The sequence below is a fragment of the Alligator mississippiensis genome, chromosome 13, assembly GCF_030867095.1.
Source record: "Alligator mississippiensis isolate rAllMis1 chromosome 13, rAllMis1, whole genome shotgun sequence".
Taxonomy (NCBI): domain Eukaryota; kingdom Metazoa; phylum Chordata; order Crocodylia; family Alligatoridae; genus Alligator; species Alligator mississippiensis.
In genome coordinates this window covers 8,999,716-9,014,227 of record NC_081836.1, presented here as the reverse complement: position 1 = coordinate 9,014,227, position 14,512 = coordinate 8,999,716, and the positions used below count along the sequence as shown (strand labels likewise).

Here is a 14,512-nt window from a genome sequence, read left to right as displayed (position 1 = left end):
ACTAGATGGGACGGGGCTTGATGGCTGTGGCTTCGTTTGTTTGAGCTCTGTGAAAGATTTGGGCTGGAGCATGTGCTTGGAGCTCAATGGGCAAGTCCTTTGGTTTCTGCACAGCTGCTCCAATAGTGTAAGGCTGAGGGCTTGCCTGGCAAAAGCGCTCTGTTCAGGAAATGGAGCTACCGATTGGAGATAAACTCCCTCTTGAAGTCATCCTTTTCATGCTGTGAACCTGCCTTCAGTTCCCCGGCTCAGAAACAGGGCTTATCCCAAGGCTATTCTCAGCAAATCACTCCCTCCTGCACACAAGTCTTCAGAAGATTAAACGAGCTGAGAGGTTCTTTTCTCCCATCTCCCTGTGCTGGGGTGGGGGAGTTGTAGCTTGTGAACTGCGGGAGAAGCCTGCTAATGCTTGGAAGAGATTTTTTTTTCCACCGCTGAATTTAGAAATTGGCTTTTCCTGCCTTCTCTGTTTATGAGGACCACCTAGTTTTTCTCCTCAGCTCGGCGTATGTGTGCTTCATGTTAGCTAAACAACAGGCGCACCGGCGGTGCATGCTTGCATCGATTGAATCTGGTCCAAGCAGCAGGAGCGACTGCGAAAAGGAGCTTTGATGGTGTCTCGCTACAGCTGAGCATAACCGAAGAGCAAAGGGGACAAGCTCGAAACTCCATCCTTCTTGTTACCCCTTACCGGGGCAGCTCCCATTGTGGCGTGAACTACCCCAAAAGTGTTGGTGATGCTCCTGCATTCCTTTGCAGGTCTGTCCCAAGTCTAAGGCAGAGTTGCTAAGCAAAAGTCGAGGCACGGAAGAGTGAAAAGCCAGGGGAAAATGGACCTGTCCTTTAGCTACCTTCTTCCAAAGTCCCCGTAATAGTCATGAGGTCCCACTCCCAATCCGTCGTATGCTGAACCATTAACAGCATGACAATCCCACTTCCCACCATGTTCCCAGGCCAAGCACCAGAGCATTTAAGTGCAAAGCCCCCCAGTACCTTTGCCATTAACAACAACCTTAAAGCCACCCTGGCTTCCAGCACTGAAAAATGCAGTTGCAGCTAAAATGCTGCATCCAGAAATTATTATTAAAGGTTAGCAAAGGGCTGTATAGACTTGTATTGTGTGTGCATGTGCATTTTAAATGATACAGGCATATATCCTTGATGCAGAATATGCCACACAACGAATGCATCAATCCCTGGACCTGGATTTAACCAGGATGTCCTCAGAACCCAGCCAAGTTTGAGAGGAGGTACCTGCAGGAGGGGTATAGCCGGACCACTGTAAGGATTTGCAGACCAGTGTAACCTATCATACGTTTGTCTAGATAGAAAATTTAAAAAAAAGAAGCCATACAGTTTCACCCCATCTTTATTGCCGTTATGGTCTCCGTTAAAACATTACCCATGACATTTAGCAACTTTGCCTTGTCCCCAAGCTCCATTAAACTCCATTAGAGTCATTCTTTCCTCTGGCTGCAGCAATTTTACAGAGCACTTTAAGTACTTGGCTCCTACACACTATTATAGCGGTATAATCACCAAAGGGGTGTCACACTGTGGTCTCAGAAGTCAGAGGCTCTAAAACGTTCAGATCCTTGTCTCCAGGCGACCTCCCCGCGCTGTTCTCAAGACGCGCTCTTTTGGCTTAGACACGGGGAAACTTTCATCAATGGAGCATTTCGCTGAGAAGGGAAAAAGATCCCAGATTGAGAAGCAAAATGCCACCTTTCTTGGTCTTGTCTGCTTAAATCTGTGAGATGCATGTACACGAGCACATACACACCGACCTAAGGCCAAGTCAGTCCGGTCCCTCAATTTCTCCCTGCTTCTGTAAAACAGAGACAATTTACTACTTCCTGGAGGGCTTGAGTAGTTCATCTCCGTTATAAAACACCTCTGCGCAGGGAGTTAGCCTTAAGTGTCCCAAGACCTGCTTTTCATTTGGAGACCCCGATTTCACTTTGATTTGAAAATGTGGTGCTGCCTTTTGGACTCACTTTGTCTGGTGTGGTGTTACGGCCGGTTCCACACCAACGACATCTCGTACAAAGCCATTCCTTATCTTTGGAAGGGAACCCCGAGTGCTGCAATTTTCCCTTTTGTGGTCCTCATTGCCTCGCTGGATACAGCTTTGCATTGTTATGCAGTTGGCTGGAGCTTAGGAGAGATGCAGTGAATGCCGTTCCAGTAGCTGACTTGCTCGAGGGTATCTTTTGAATAGGATTTAAAGGTGTGGCATGAGGCAGCCTTGGTTAGCACGGTCCAGCTAACAGCATCTAATAAACCTCTAGATTTCCTAAAGGGACTCGTGGTGTTGCTTCCATTTTTTTAGCTTTGCAACTCAAGACCTCTTAAAGGGGGCCCAAATTTCAGAGGGCAGATGCGATTTCCAGTAAAACAAGTTCTTGTGCTATGCCAAGTTGCAAACCCTAAAAATCAGTCGGGCCTGGAAAATTGTGGCCTTTACCCTATACATATGCTATTGGGTACTGCACTGGGGAAGCACCGGTGTCTTGTGATTGCATTGAGACCTTTTGGTAATGACTGATACCACGAGGACTAAGGCAAGATCGTGGTGCGATGACACTTAGAAGTCAGAGATTACATTAAAATAGTCTGAATCATGAGGAAATAGTTTCCCCTTGGTTCATGGGGAAATGTCTCTCCTTTGCCTTTCCACAAGCACCTCCCATAAAGTACAGAAGCTAACGTCAGGACCCCGGAGAAGCACAGCTTCCCTTTTCTGGTTTGACACTTTCCCTGTTTTTCCCATAAATCCACCTGCTGGAGAAGCTCTGCTTTAGACATGAGTCTCCATATTTTTAAGCAACGCTTGTGGGATGGCTCCCATTCCCGCCGGGGAAGAAACAGGAGTGCCCCGAGATCTGCAAGCGTAGTCCAAAGGCTTCTTCACTGGAGCACAGAGAGGGACCGTGCAATGCATACTTGCTGATGAGTTCTGGGTTGCTGTTTAAAAATCCCCGTCTACCCCACCGGCCCAGTAAGCTGCTGGCCAGGCCCCGTGCCTCGCCTGCTTTGGCAGCAGACTCCAGGTAATAAGGCCTGGCCTTCTCTGTCCAGCCATTAGAGCTCTGGCTGCAGAATCGGCGTGGGAAAAGCCAACGGCCTCGTCCTTGCCTTCTTGCTGGGGTGCTTCGACAATGAGACAGCGCAAGAAGATTTGTGCTTTTGCTATTTTGGTTTATTTTTGCTGCTTTTCCATCCCAAGAGACGCCCACGCAAGCCCTTAAATGAATACCACAAGCACAGACGCATCTTGTATTGGGCCAAATTGATTTAAGGTGGCAGACTGTTCCCAGGGATAATGTTAGCTTGATGGGTGACTGCTTGCCTAGGGCCCCCCCGTGATAAATCTGTCATGGCTGGAGTCTGAGCATTATTTTTTCCCAGACATTTATGCTTCCTGAGAAAAGGAAGACGTCCTATTCCCCTAGAGCTGAGAACTTGCAGGAACGTGTGCTGATGGGGAAAAGGAGTATTTGTCACTGGGCAAGTAGCACTGACAGGTCATTCAAATCCAGGTGCCGCTGATGGTGTATAATTGCGTAGAGCAAGATTGTGTGCATCTGTGTATGTGTTTGTACAGGGGGAACATCCCCCCTCTCCTGCATCTCCAGTCATGGAAGCCCTTTGACTCATGTCCTTCAGCTTCCCACTGATTACGCAGAGATAAGGAAGTGTTTAGATCTCCAACTTCCACCCACGTCGTTCTGCAACACTCCTGACACAGCCCCTCGAGTAGCACGCGATATTTTCCATTCTTTCCTTTTGAGGCTGTTGTGAAGGAGGTGGTGATGGGAATTGCAGTGGTAGGATATTGCCTAAATGGATGGGTAAAGGCCACAGTGGGACAGTTCTCAGTCTGCAATGAGAACACACTGCATGCTCCTTTTCACACTCCATGTTTTTGTTGCAGGTGGTTTCATCCCAACATCAACGGACTAGAGGCAGAGAAGCTGCTTCTGACCAGGGGAGTCCATGGGAGCTTTCTGGCCCGGCCCAGTAAGAGCAATCCAGGTGACTTCACACTCTCCGTCAGGTAAGGGATGAGCTGCAGGGACGGGGAGGTTTGTATAATAGAGAACAGAGGCATGGGCCTAAGTTTTCAAGTGAGCACTCTTGCAAGCTCTTGATCTAAGTACACAATCCCTGATCCATGGACACACACAAACTTGGGGGCTGTAGATGACTAGATCCAAAGGCTACTGGGAGTCTTGTAGTCTTTGAGTTGGGCCTTGTGTGTACACGATCCCCAGTGCGGGGATCTATGCTGATGGTGCACACACCTAGCCTGGACATCTGCAAGGTTATCAAGCCCCAATTGCATATGTTTCAGTATCTAAATGCCAAAGGAGGCAGGTAAGCATGGAGCCCAAATGTCTAGACTGGTTCACACCCTGGCAAGACTTTATCACGCTAGGATAATAGACAGAGCTTTGAAATAAGACTGTAATAATATGGCGTTGTTTGCTCTGCATGGAGGTGACAAATCCAAAGGCAACCTCCATTCAATAATTTGATTGCCTACCTGTTATATGGGGTAGAGGCTGCCTCTACCTTACAGGTGGCCACATCTCAGTACAGCTACACCTGCATAACCTGTGAAGTGCTTTGCAGTCCTCTGGGATCAAAGCCATTAAAGATGCCCCATTATGATGACCGGTTTTCAAACAGGGTCTTCCAGGAACCAACAGATCAGATTCTCCCTTGTGTAGCTGGCACTGCATCAAGAGAGAGCACAGAGATGCAAAGGATAAATTTGACTCACTGAGCCGGTGAAGTGGAAGGGCAAGGCGGCACGTTCTGCGTGGGAGTTTTCTCTCTTATGGTGGCATACGCTCCTGGTGCCTTATAGACAGCCAGCCCAATGTCTCTGCCCCCAGGCATTTCTAATACAAGGCCTTTCAAAGGTTATTACTGCAGTTAGATGAGGCTGGTTTCTCTGTAATAACTGTTTATTTGAGGAGCTGTAATCCATTTGCAAGGTATCACTCAAGGCCCTTTGTTTAGAGCAACCTCATGCAACCAGGTCTAGGTTGAAATTTTTCCGAGTATTATCGTGTTACAGGGTGTGAGCATGTGAAAGACAGAATTCGACTTCCCTTCTCACCTCTCCCCCGATGCCCTGACTTTTGGTAGCAGTTTGCAGGCCATAGCATCATGCTGAAACATTTCCAGTGAGAATTTTCTCTCTTGCTGCAGCCCTAACCCCTCCGAAAACCCTCTTTTTGCTTTTACACTTCACTGTTTCCTCTATGAGGCTCAAACCAGTCTTGTGCGGGGCTCCAGCATATCTCCAAAGGTTAATGAGATTCTTAGCCAGAGCAAAACAGGTGGTGTTGGGGGGGTCTCTCTTTGCCTTTGCTTTGAGGGGTAACAAACACGCAGCACTTGTTACCTCTGACCTCTTTGACTGCACAAAAGCGTGGTGCAAAGGGGAGGTGCGGGGGGCCGACTTGGAAAGGAAAAAAGCTAACTTTTCCTGTGTATTTGCTGGGTAGGGAGTTTCAGGATCTGACTTGAACTACTCACTAATAATCTTTGCCATCAGAAGCTGTTGTGAGTTAACGAGAGAGACAGGAAGTGTTGTCTAATTAGAATGGAAAATATAGTTAGTCACACATAGCTGCCTTGAGCAAGCCGACGATAGGGAGAGAATAAGTGTAAAGCTGGGGTTTGTAGTTGTGCCTGCTCAGTGCCTCTTTTTCTGGTAAATTTGTGACTCAGTTTGTTGTCTGCTTTTCAAGCGAGGCACTGACAGCTTTTACTTGCAGTCAGACTTGGGATACAAGCAGACGGTGAGCACATCTGTACAGCACAATGCAATGCGGTGTAGCAATCCCCACGCTAGGGTGGGGACTGGAAGCAGAACAGCCATGTTCATTTAACCCAGAGAAGCAGGATAAATTATAGCCCAGGAGGAGTATCATGCTAATGCAGGTATACTGTTGTACTCCTGCCGTGTGCTTTGTGGCCAGATACTCACTTCTCCAGGGCTCCTGTACACAGCTGTGCCCGCTGCCTCCAGTCTTATCTCACGTACAGCAGCCGCTGTAATAGAACGGTTATATCCTCAGTGGCTTGCCCCAAAATAGCCACGGCTGGCCAAATCTGCCTTGATCCTTTACAGAGACAGCCGTACCCCTCGCTGGCTTGTAGAGGTGTGTGTGTGGGCAGAGGGATGGACAGATGATTCGGGATTTCAGTCTTCCAGGACCGCTTTCCCTTGGAGGAAGACCCTGGGGCTGGTGATACGTTGCGTGCATGCGGAGCAGGTGCTTTTTCACTGTTTGGTTTGGGAAAAAGGGACTGTCACACTGCTTGCAGAGTGCCTCACATCACAGGGTCCCATCCCAGATGGGATGCGCCTGCTTCGGTATAAAAGTATTTAATAATAACAGTACCACCTGTGTGGGTAAGTCCACCCCCATACCCCTCATCCACAGCCGGACCTGGCACTGTGAGGTGCCCGTTAAGTGCACAGCTCGTGGTTCTTGCCTTGACATCTTTGTATTTTAGATCTGTACCACCACAACCCACTGACACTTTTTTTTTCATCCTCTGGAAAGTCTGACCCAGGCTCTAGCACAAAGCACTACCTTGTAAGCAAGCAAAAGACATGACTGTATTTCCAGGAAAGTGACTCGAAGATTGTGCATTCTATTTAAAACAAGGCATTGTGTTTGAAGGAGCAAAATCTTAAGACGTGGAAACAAATATATATATTTTCCTACTATTTTACCATTGCTCCCTTCTATTGTTTTTTTTGCTGCCTCCCAGCACTAGCTGACAGCAGGCAAAAATTGGTAAGAGTTGCCTAGTAAGCTTAACATATAACACGCACGAATTCTCTCTCTCTCAACTTCCCTGCTTCTGGAAAGCAGATGCCGAACCTGAACCCCCCCCCGTTTCTGGGCCCATTGAAAATGATGACACCCAAATGGGCAGCGATGGTCTTTTGAAGTGGACGCCACGGAGCATAACTGCGTGGAAAGAGTGCCTTTCCGTCATGTGAAATGAATCCCAGCCCATTGTGCGCACATACGCGCACACGCTCACTTTGTCACTCCTGGCCGGATTGCATCCTGGCGAGTGACCTTTTTGCCATGCGCTGAAGAGCTCCGGGCTGTTTCAAAAACAAGCGTTTTGCAGAGGAAACGCCTAACCCATCCTTTAAAGAACAAAGTGGAGTTGAAATGTCAGGAACAGAAAGCACCTTTTGGGAAAGCAACCCACAGCCTCTCCCCCCTGCCTTTGGCTTCTCCCGGAATAGCTGGAAAGATGGGATGTGGGCTGAAGAGGAAAGCATTAGATGTAGCTCTGACCAACTGGACCACACACCAAGTGACCCATGTGTTGGTGGATCTCCAAATAAGTCCCTTGAGAGATGCTAGGAGCTGTTTTGCAGAGTCTAAAGATGCTGCCTCTGTGCGCAAACCCCTTGTCCCTCCCTACCCCACATGTTTTAAATGAGTTGGCCTTTACCATTGGGGTGTGCAGAGTTCACTTTGGAGTTGGTCTCAGGAGGAAGGGATAGGCTGTGCGGAGAGATGGTATTATTGTGAGAAATGAAGCAATGCCTTTTTTTTTCTACTTGAATTTACTTGGCAACTCCTGCCACTTCTGAGCGAGTCAAGTGACTTCTTTCCAAATCAGTAAACACTTTCATACTCCATCTCCAATCTTCCACAGTTCCTTCCTTTCCTCCTTCCCCTCTGCGCCCTCTTCATGGTTTCACAGCTGGTCGGAACAACATCTTGCTCCTCTTGGGATCTCGCAAGCCTGTTTCATTCGGCTGTCAAAAGCAGTTGGAGTTTTCTTGAGAGCAGTGCTTGAGTGGGGTTTGTGCTTCAGTATTGCAGGCCTTATTTAGATGCATCGATTGTTCCCACCTCATTCTCTGTGCCCTTTATTAAGATGAGTTTATTCACGCATTACATCAGTTTGCTAAGATTTGGGGCAGAAAGGAAATGGGCCTGGCAGTATCAGCTGAAGAAGCAATGCTGCAATGAAGGGAGAGAGAAAAGCCCACCACAACTCATGAGCTATCCCCATTCTGGTTCTGTACAGTGCTGAGCACAACAGGGTCCTGCTCTCCATCAGAGGATATAAGTTTTGCCAGAGTACAAGCAATGAGGGCTGTCAAGGGGTCAGTTAGTACCGAAAACTGCTTGATCAGGGACTGGTTCACATGCAACTTCTGGTCCCCTTCCCAGGAAATTGGCAATCCTTTGTTTTATTTAAAGAAGACATACACCACCCAGTAGAAGTGAAGGTGCTTGGGACCTATTGTTACTTGGACTTTAATGGGCTGGGAAAACTGAGTGCATCTTGAAGGACAATGCTAGAGAACGTTCTGGGTGGCAGGATGGTGACAGCGGAGATAACGAAGTCAGCCATCGTCTCAGCGATGCACGTCGTGTTCATTTGCATATTGCAGATTGATAGGAACCAGTTCCAAAAATATTTCAAAGTTCACCCCGTTTTCTCTGTAGGCTTAGTCACAACTCGCTTTTTTTGTTGGTTTTTTTTCAGTCTGCTCAAAGGACACGAGGCTAGTTGCATTATTGATCCGCAGCTCGGTTAGTGGTTCTTAACAGAGCCGGCCTCTAATAAAGAGGATGCTGCGATGACAAGAAAGGTTAATTGGAAGAAGCGGGCTAGATGGAGGCAAGAAGCGGGTACTCCATTGTGTTAGGACTTCTCTGGTACCACGTGGGAGCCGGGGTGCGTGTCTGGCTCTGTGCTTATGGCTTTGTGATGCATCCAAATATTTAGACTCACCTCCAAGAGAAGCGAGCATCCGTTTCCAGATCCAGCCTGTTCTGTGTAAATAATTTGAAGAAGGGGAAACTATATTTTGAAAGTTTCCTAAGATGTCATTGGCCTTGGGCTGTACAGTCATACAAATGCCAAAACAGTTAAAACCATCTAATAGAGCCTCTATTATCTTGGTAAATGGGTCACTTTTTTTATGAGGCCAGATCTTATCTTAGTTGGCTGGAGGCGACACAAAATGCTTCTGAGTATTAAATCTTGTTCAAGTGGTGCTCTCTCCTATAACATTGTCTCCGTTAATGCTTCTATAGAAAGTTATTATTGTTATCTTTACATGGTGTGTGTGTGTGTGTGTGTGTGTGTGTGTGTGTGTGTGTGTGTGTGTGTGTGTGTGTGTGTGTGTCCCCACTTGGTTTGGGTTTTTTTTCCTTTTTTTTTTGCCAAAATCTTCTCTGTAAAAATACGGCCCATCTGATACTTGGGGGAAATCTAGAACCCCAGGACTCCAAATTTGATATAATACCCACAGAGCAAATCACACATTATGAATCAGACCCTTCTGGATAAGATGCTGTTTGCATGAGATGTAGGTGTACGGAGGGAAGAAATGTCTGGGAAGAGAAGTTTTGGAAAAGCTGTATTTGTTCTTGCATTTTATTATAAGACCACCAAAAGAGGTTGGATCTCGGGCTCAATCAGGCTGTACATGCACCAGGTAAAAGGGAGGCCCAGCTTCAGAGTTCACAGTCTATATAGGTCAGTTGGACAAAGCACGCATTTTCTGTTTTACAGCTTGGGAACCGAGATGCAGAGTAAGTGGCTTGGCCAGGGTCACGCAAAGAGCCTGTAGCAGTGCTGGGAACAGAAACCAGGTCTCTGAGTCCCAGCCAAGTGCCTTAATCATAAGAATAGTCTTCTCATCAGTGATGGGTTTCTTGCCTGACAAGAAGTACAGATCGGATCTTTTCCTTGTCTTGTAAATGGCCATAATTCTCGGAGGTAACTGAACCGAAACCAAAGACATTTTTGCCACCGGAGACTGTCCTACCAGCACTTAACGTCGGCGACTGTTTCTTGCTGTGCAAGTTCAGCTCAGAGCTGTATTTACATGGAGGAGCCTCCTTTGGGTCTAGGATGAGGCAGATGCATGCTGCCCTTTCCAAATCAAATTTGGCTAATAAAGGGCAGGAAGTGAGCGTTGCTTCGGGACCAGTAAGGGGGGAGCTTGCTCTGTTTGGAAAGCTTTCATCAGAGCAGAAAGGAACGTGCACAGCAGAAGCCCAGCAGAGGGACTACTGCCAAATGATGACCTCATTAATTGTCTTGATGTCCTTGATCTCTGTGCACCTTCCCAGCTCCCTAATGCACCTTTCTGCTCATTAATGTATCTATGGAGCCTGATAATGCACTGCTGATTCCCTTAGCAGTCCCTGAGAGCGTCCTGGGTAGGGCACGTGGGATCTGGCAACGTCCAGGAGCCTTTCCAGAAGTCCCTTTGCTTTTGTGCAATGTACCAGGAGAGCTCCCAAGGAGAAAGAAATGGGTCTTCTGCCCGCTGGAGCACTCCACGTTGCCCCGTGAGAGGAGGAAGATGCACCAACAGCTTGTTGTGCACCGTGCCTGGGCAGTTTCAGGTGGCACCAAGCACTCGCATCTCCCCAATCCTGGAAGTGCAAGTGTCGGATAACTCCTTGCAAGCCACTGCCCGCCCTCACCCTTGAAATGGCACCAAAGGAGCCATCTGCTTCCATGCCATGAATGCCCCTCTTGTGACTATGACACACGAGCAAGTCGTCTGGCTGTTGCATGAAACCCTTTCATTGCTTTCTGCAAGGCGGGCGGAGGAGATGGTGTTAAGTCCACTGTGCACGCCTGGGTGTTTGGTGGCACTCGCTCAGCATGGCTGAGGGGCATCTGGGGTATGAGTTCGGGGTCTGGGCACCCATCTAAAGTAGGGGAGAGGCTTTCAAGAGTGTCCCTTCAGTGCCCAGCTTTCTCGGTTGCCTGAATCACTGCAGTGTTGCCAACTGTCCCTGTTAAAAATCAAAATAGGAATAAAAAGGTCCCTTCCTAAATGAGCCCAATGCCAAGGCCATCTTCTCCACAGGAGAGACTGAAGGCATTTTCTAGGTAAATAAGTAGGTACAGCAGCCACACCGGCTCCATGGACTGCCAGCCTAACTTGGGGAAGCACAAATTCAGTCTCCACATCCATTTGACTGCTGCCTTCACTGCTGAAGTGGCCGCTGTGCTGCAGACACCTGTCTAATGAGGAACAGGATTGAGATAATCGCACTGGCCTCAGAGATGTCAAGTGGGGGTTGACTTCTGGTCATCTTGCACCCTAACCCTCTGGGATAAAGGCGCCGAAGCCCTTCCCTGAACCATGCAACTCCTCTATCCATGCTGTTGGACGTGCCTCTCAAAATGCAAGAGAGTGCCATTTAGCCACCTCCAACTTGACTTGAGGGCAGAGCAGGGAGCTTTTTGCAGAGCATCCAGAAACCAAAGGCTCAACCAGGTTTCTCAAATACGTGGGAGGCTCTTCCTGTTTTGAGTAGACAACAATTTGGTGGCTTTTGCAGTTTTGGCAAGTGGGGTCACACACAACGTGTTAAGTGCTAGGCTGTCTCTGCAGTTGACTCTGCCAGGAGAAACATTTGACCAGAAAAGATTGTGAGTTGCAGAGCCAGCCGCCGCTCAGGCTGCGACTTGTAAACTCGTTCTTCTGCCTTCGGTGCTGAAAGCGGCTCTGTTTCAGTGTCCTCCTGCTCTTTGCTGTTCAACACTTTGCGCTGCAGAGAAGAGCGAGCTGGAAGTACATGCACCCAAGGATTCAATGAACTTAAGCTCTTCAGAAAAGCAGGAGATTCAGGGACAGTCTTGAAGCCTGCTTGGGAACTTAATGAGAGCGATCTACAGGAGCTGATAGCTCTGTTCTCAAGAGCCGGTCTACCTACACCCTGGAGATCGTATCTCCCGTGGTACTTGGGGAACATAAATTCCTAGTGCTCTCAGTCATCCAAAAAAAGGTGCATGCAGGTCATTTTGGGGCAAGTGGGATCAGGGTTTGGCTGAGCTCTTGTATATCCGAACAATGCTGGCCATACAGCATCCAAGTTACCCAGGAGGTCTCTGCATCCCTGTGGGACTGGGCGCTGTGTTCTGCGGGTGGGTCGTGCCAGGGAGGATGGCCTTGTGGTAAGCACTGGGTGGGTCTCAGGAGACTCCTGCCCAAACCCTGACTTTTTGCCATGCTCGTTTCATATGTGACCTTTCGCAGTTCATTAAATCTCAATCCGCCACGGTTCCCTGGCTGTAAAATGGAGGAGGAGGGTGGAGGGGGGGTCTGGAAGACAAAATCTCTCTTGCCTTTTATTCCTCTTGCTATGGAAGTTGCAAACTCATCAGGTCAGGGACAGTCTTTACATTTGTGCTGTGCCTAGCATAGCCCAACCCTTATCTCTACAGGAGCTTTCAAGCATCATCGTCCTATAATGAAAGGAGAGTCCTGCGGCATGCGGCAGGCGTCTCCTGGCTCCGCGGCAGATGCCGACTGATGGCTGACTCCATCCTCCTGTGCTCGAGCAGTGTCCAGGCAATTCAGTCACTGGGGACAATGCCAGAGTCAGATACAGCTGCAACTCCGTACATGTCTGGGTCGCGCGGTCTCTCCTATCCAGCGAGGCGCTGGGCAGGGAGGTTATTCCATCACCCCAATGCTGCTCCCCAGCTTGGAGCTACGGAGCAAGGCTCTTAAACAAAAGCATCACTCAACATCCTTCATGATAGGCGTGACCTCGAGGGCTGCCGGGATAAAAAGCCCCGATTGTCCATTTTCCCTTTTCATCCATGAAGCCCCAGCAGCCTTCGGATGCGGGGGGAGGATTTCAGTCAACTGAGGCTTTGTAGGTTTTTAAATGGGGCTGGGGCTGCCAATGAAGGGATCTTTTCAGAGCCCAGGCAAATGGAGAAGACGCGGTTTCCAGCTGGTGCCCTTCTGCCCAGAACACAGGGTCCTCGCGTCCCGCCGCTGGCATGGAGCAGCTGGAGAGCTTCATTGACCAACTGCAATGGGAACAGCCATGCCGCTGCCCTACTTAGGACAAAAAGGCTATGGTTGCTTCTACACAGCAAGGCTGTAGCACTGGCAAGAGCAGCCTAGACATCTCCTTTTAGTGCTGTTACAAATGCACAGGCTTTCTTTGCACAGCCATAGATAAGGCCTGATGCAACCCTTATCCACGCTGTCCCCTTCACAGAAGGGAGCAGTTTTCTCCATGTGGGGTCATGCTCACCATGTCTGATCAGGGCTCAGAGCCCCCAGAAGTCAGGGAGAGACCACTGATAGACTTTCCACTTCTCTTGAAAATCCAGGTGTCAGCTGTGTGGCTATCTGGAAACCAGGTCCTGAGCTCTCTTGAAATACCTGGCCCTATTCCCGCAGCCACAGCCATGCACCTAAATGTATGAACTTGCATTTGAAGGGTCTTGCCCTGCTGGAAGGAGAGGGCTTGCCATCTGAGCCTGGGCCTGCATCAGAGTTTCGTCGCTGGCTTCTCTTCTCTCGATGCCGCCAGATCTGCGCCACCTCCAGCTCCGTCTACAGTACAGCCAGAATAGGACTCGGAGGGCTAGAAGCACAGCAGATTTGGCAGCTGTATAATTGAGTGTGACCTTGTTCCAGCAAGTACTTTAATAGGCTACACAGACAGCAACTTTTAACTTAGTGGCAAGCAAAAAGTTCAATCCAGTCCACACTATCCCCATCAGCTGAGCTGGAGGACAACTGTGCTCATTATCCAGATACATATTTTGCATCTCAGGATTGCTTGGCTTCAAAAATCAGGGAATACACGGAGTATGTGGCACAACTATGGATGCCACCTGTCTCTCCTCGTACCAAAATAGCTGGCTCCATAGTAACATAGGACATTGAATTAGGGGGGGCTTCAAAAACATCCTACACACCGTAAGCTAGGACAGAAGGAAGCACGCAGGACAAGCTGTGCTGGGGCATCATGGAGTTCTTGATGCCCCATTGGCAAAGCTCTTCAGTGATGCAGCATCTCCTCTGCCCACCCACAGGTTGATTAAATCTCTACCTGTGGCTATTAGAGAGACCCAAACACACGTGGACATGGCAGAGTCCGTGACAGCGGTGACACCGAATGCAGCCCCGGTTCTGGATAGCTGACAGTCTGTCCCAAAAGGCACAGTGAGTTGCCTTCCCTGCGCAGTCCCAGAGATGCACGCTGCTTTCAGACTCACTGGGCGTCCCGTGCTCTGCACCTAGAGTGCCAGCAGCCCTCCCCCTCAAGGACATGTTCCTCCTATTGCGGGAGCAGAAATGCAATACTGAAAATCCACCCTATGCATCAAATTGTCTTAGCCATGGCCTAATTCTGCATAGAGGACTTTGCCACCAGCTCAGCTGGAGCAGGGCTAGAGAGCTAATAGCAATGCACCTTTTTTAAATAAAATTTCGTTTAAGGGCCAAATCAGTACCAATTTTGGCCAAGCAAAGTCCAATTATTCAACTCTGTGTGGTATCACCACCAGCAAGTATCCCCCCACCCAGACTTCAGCCTGGGGCTTCAGATACTCCCAAATCCACAGCAGGCATCCAGCGTGCAAGGCCCAAACCTGGAGGCCTTGGAGTTCAGATGCCTCCTTAGTTTCGCTTACCCCTAGCCAAAAGGGCAAAGACGCA

General features: G+C 48.8%; 1 protein-coding gene across 2 annotated transcripts in view; it reads left to right on the top strand.

The window, feature by feature from the left end:
• The window catches only part of LOC102562607 (tyrosine-protein phosphatase non-receptor type 11), a 75,461-nt gene that overhangs the window by 40,922 nt on the left and 20,027 nt on the right, over window positions 1-14,512 (top strand). For both annotated transcript variants that reach the window (XM_014610099.3, XM_059716260.1), the window contains exon 2: window positions 3,938-4,060. In XM_014610099.3, the coding sequence (XP_014465585.1) occupies window positions 3,938-4,060 (123 nt within the window). The remainder of the gene's footprint in view (window positions 1-3,937; window positions 4,061-14,512) is intronic.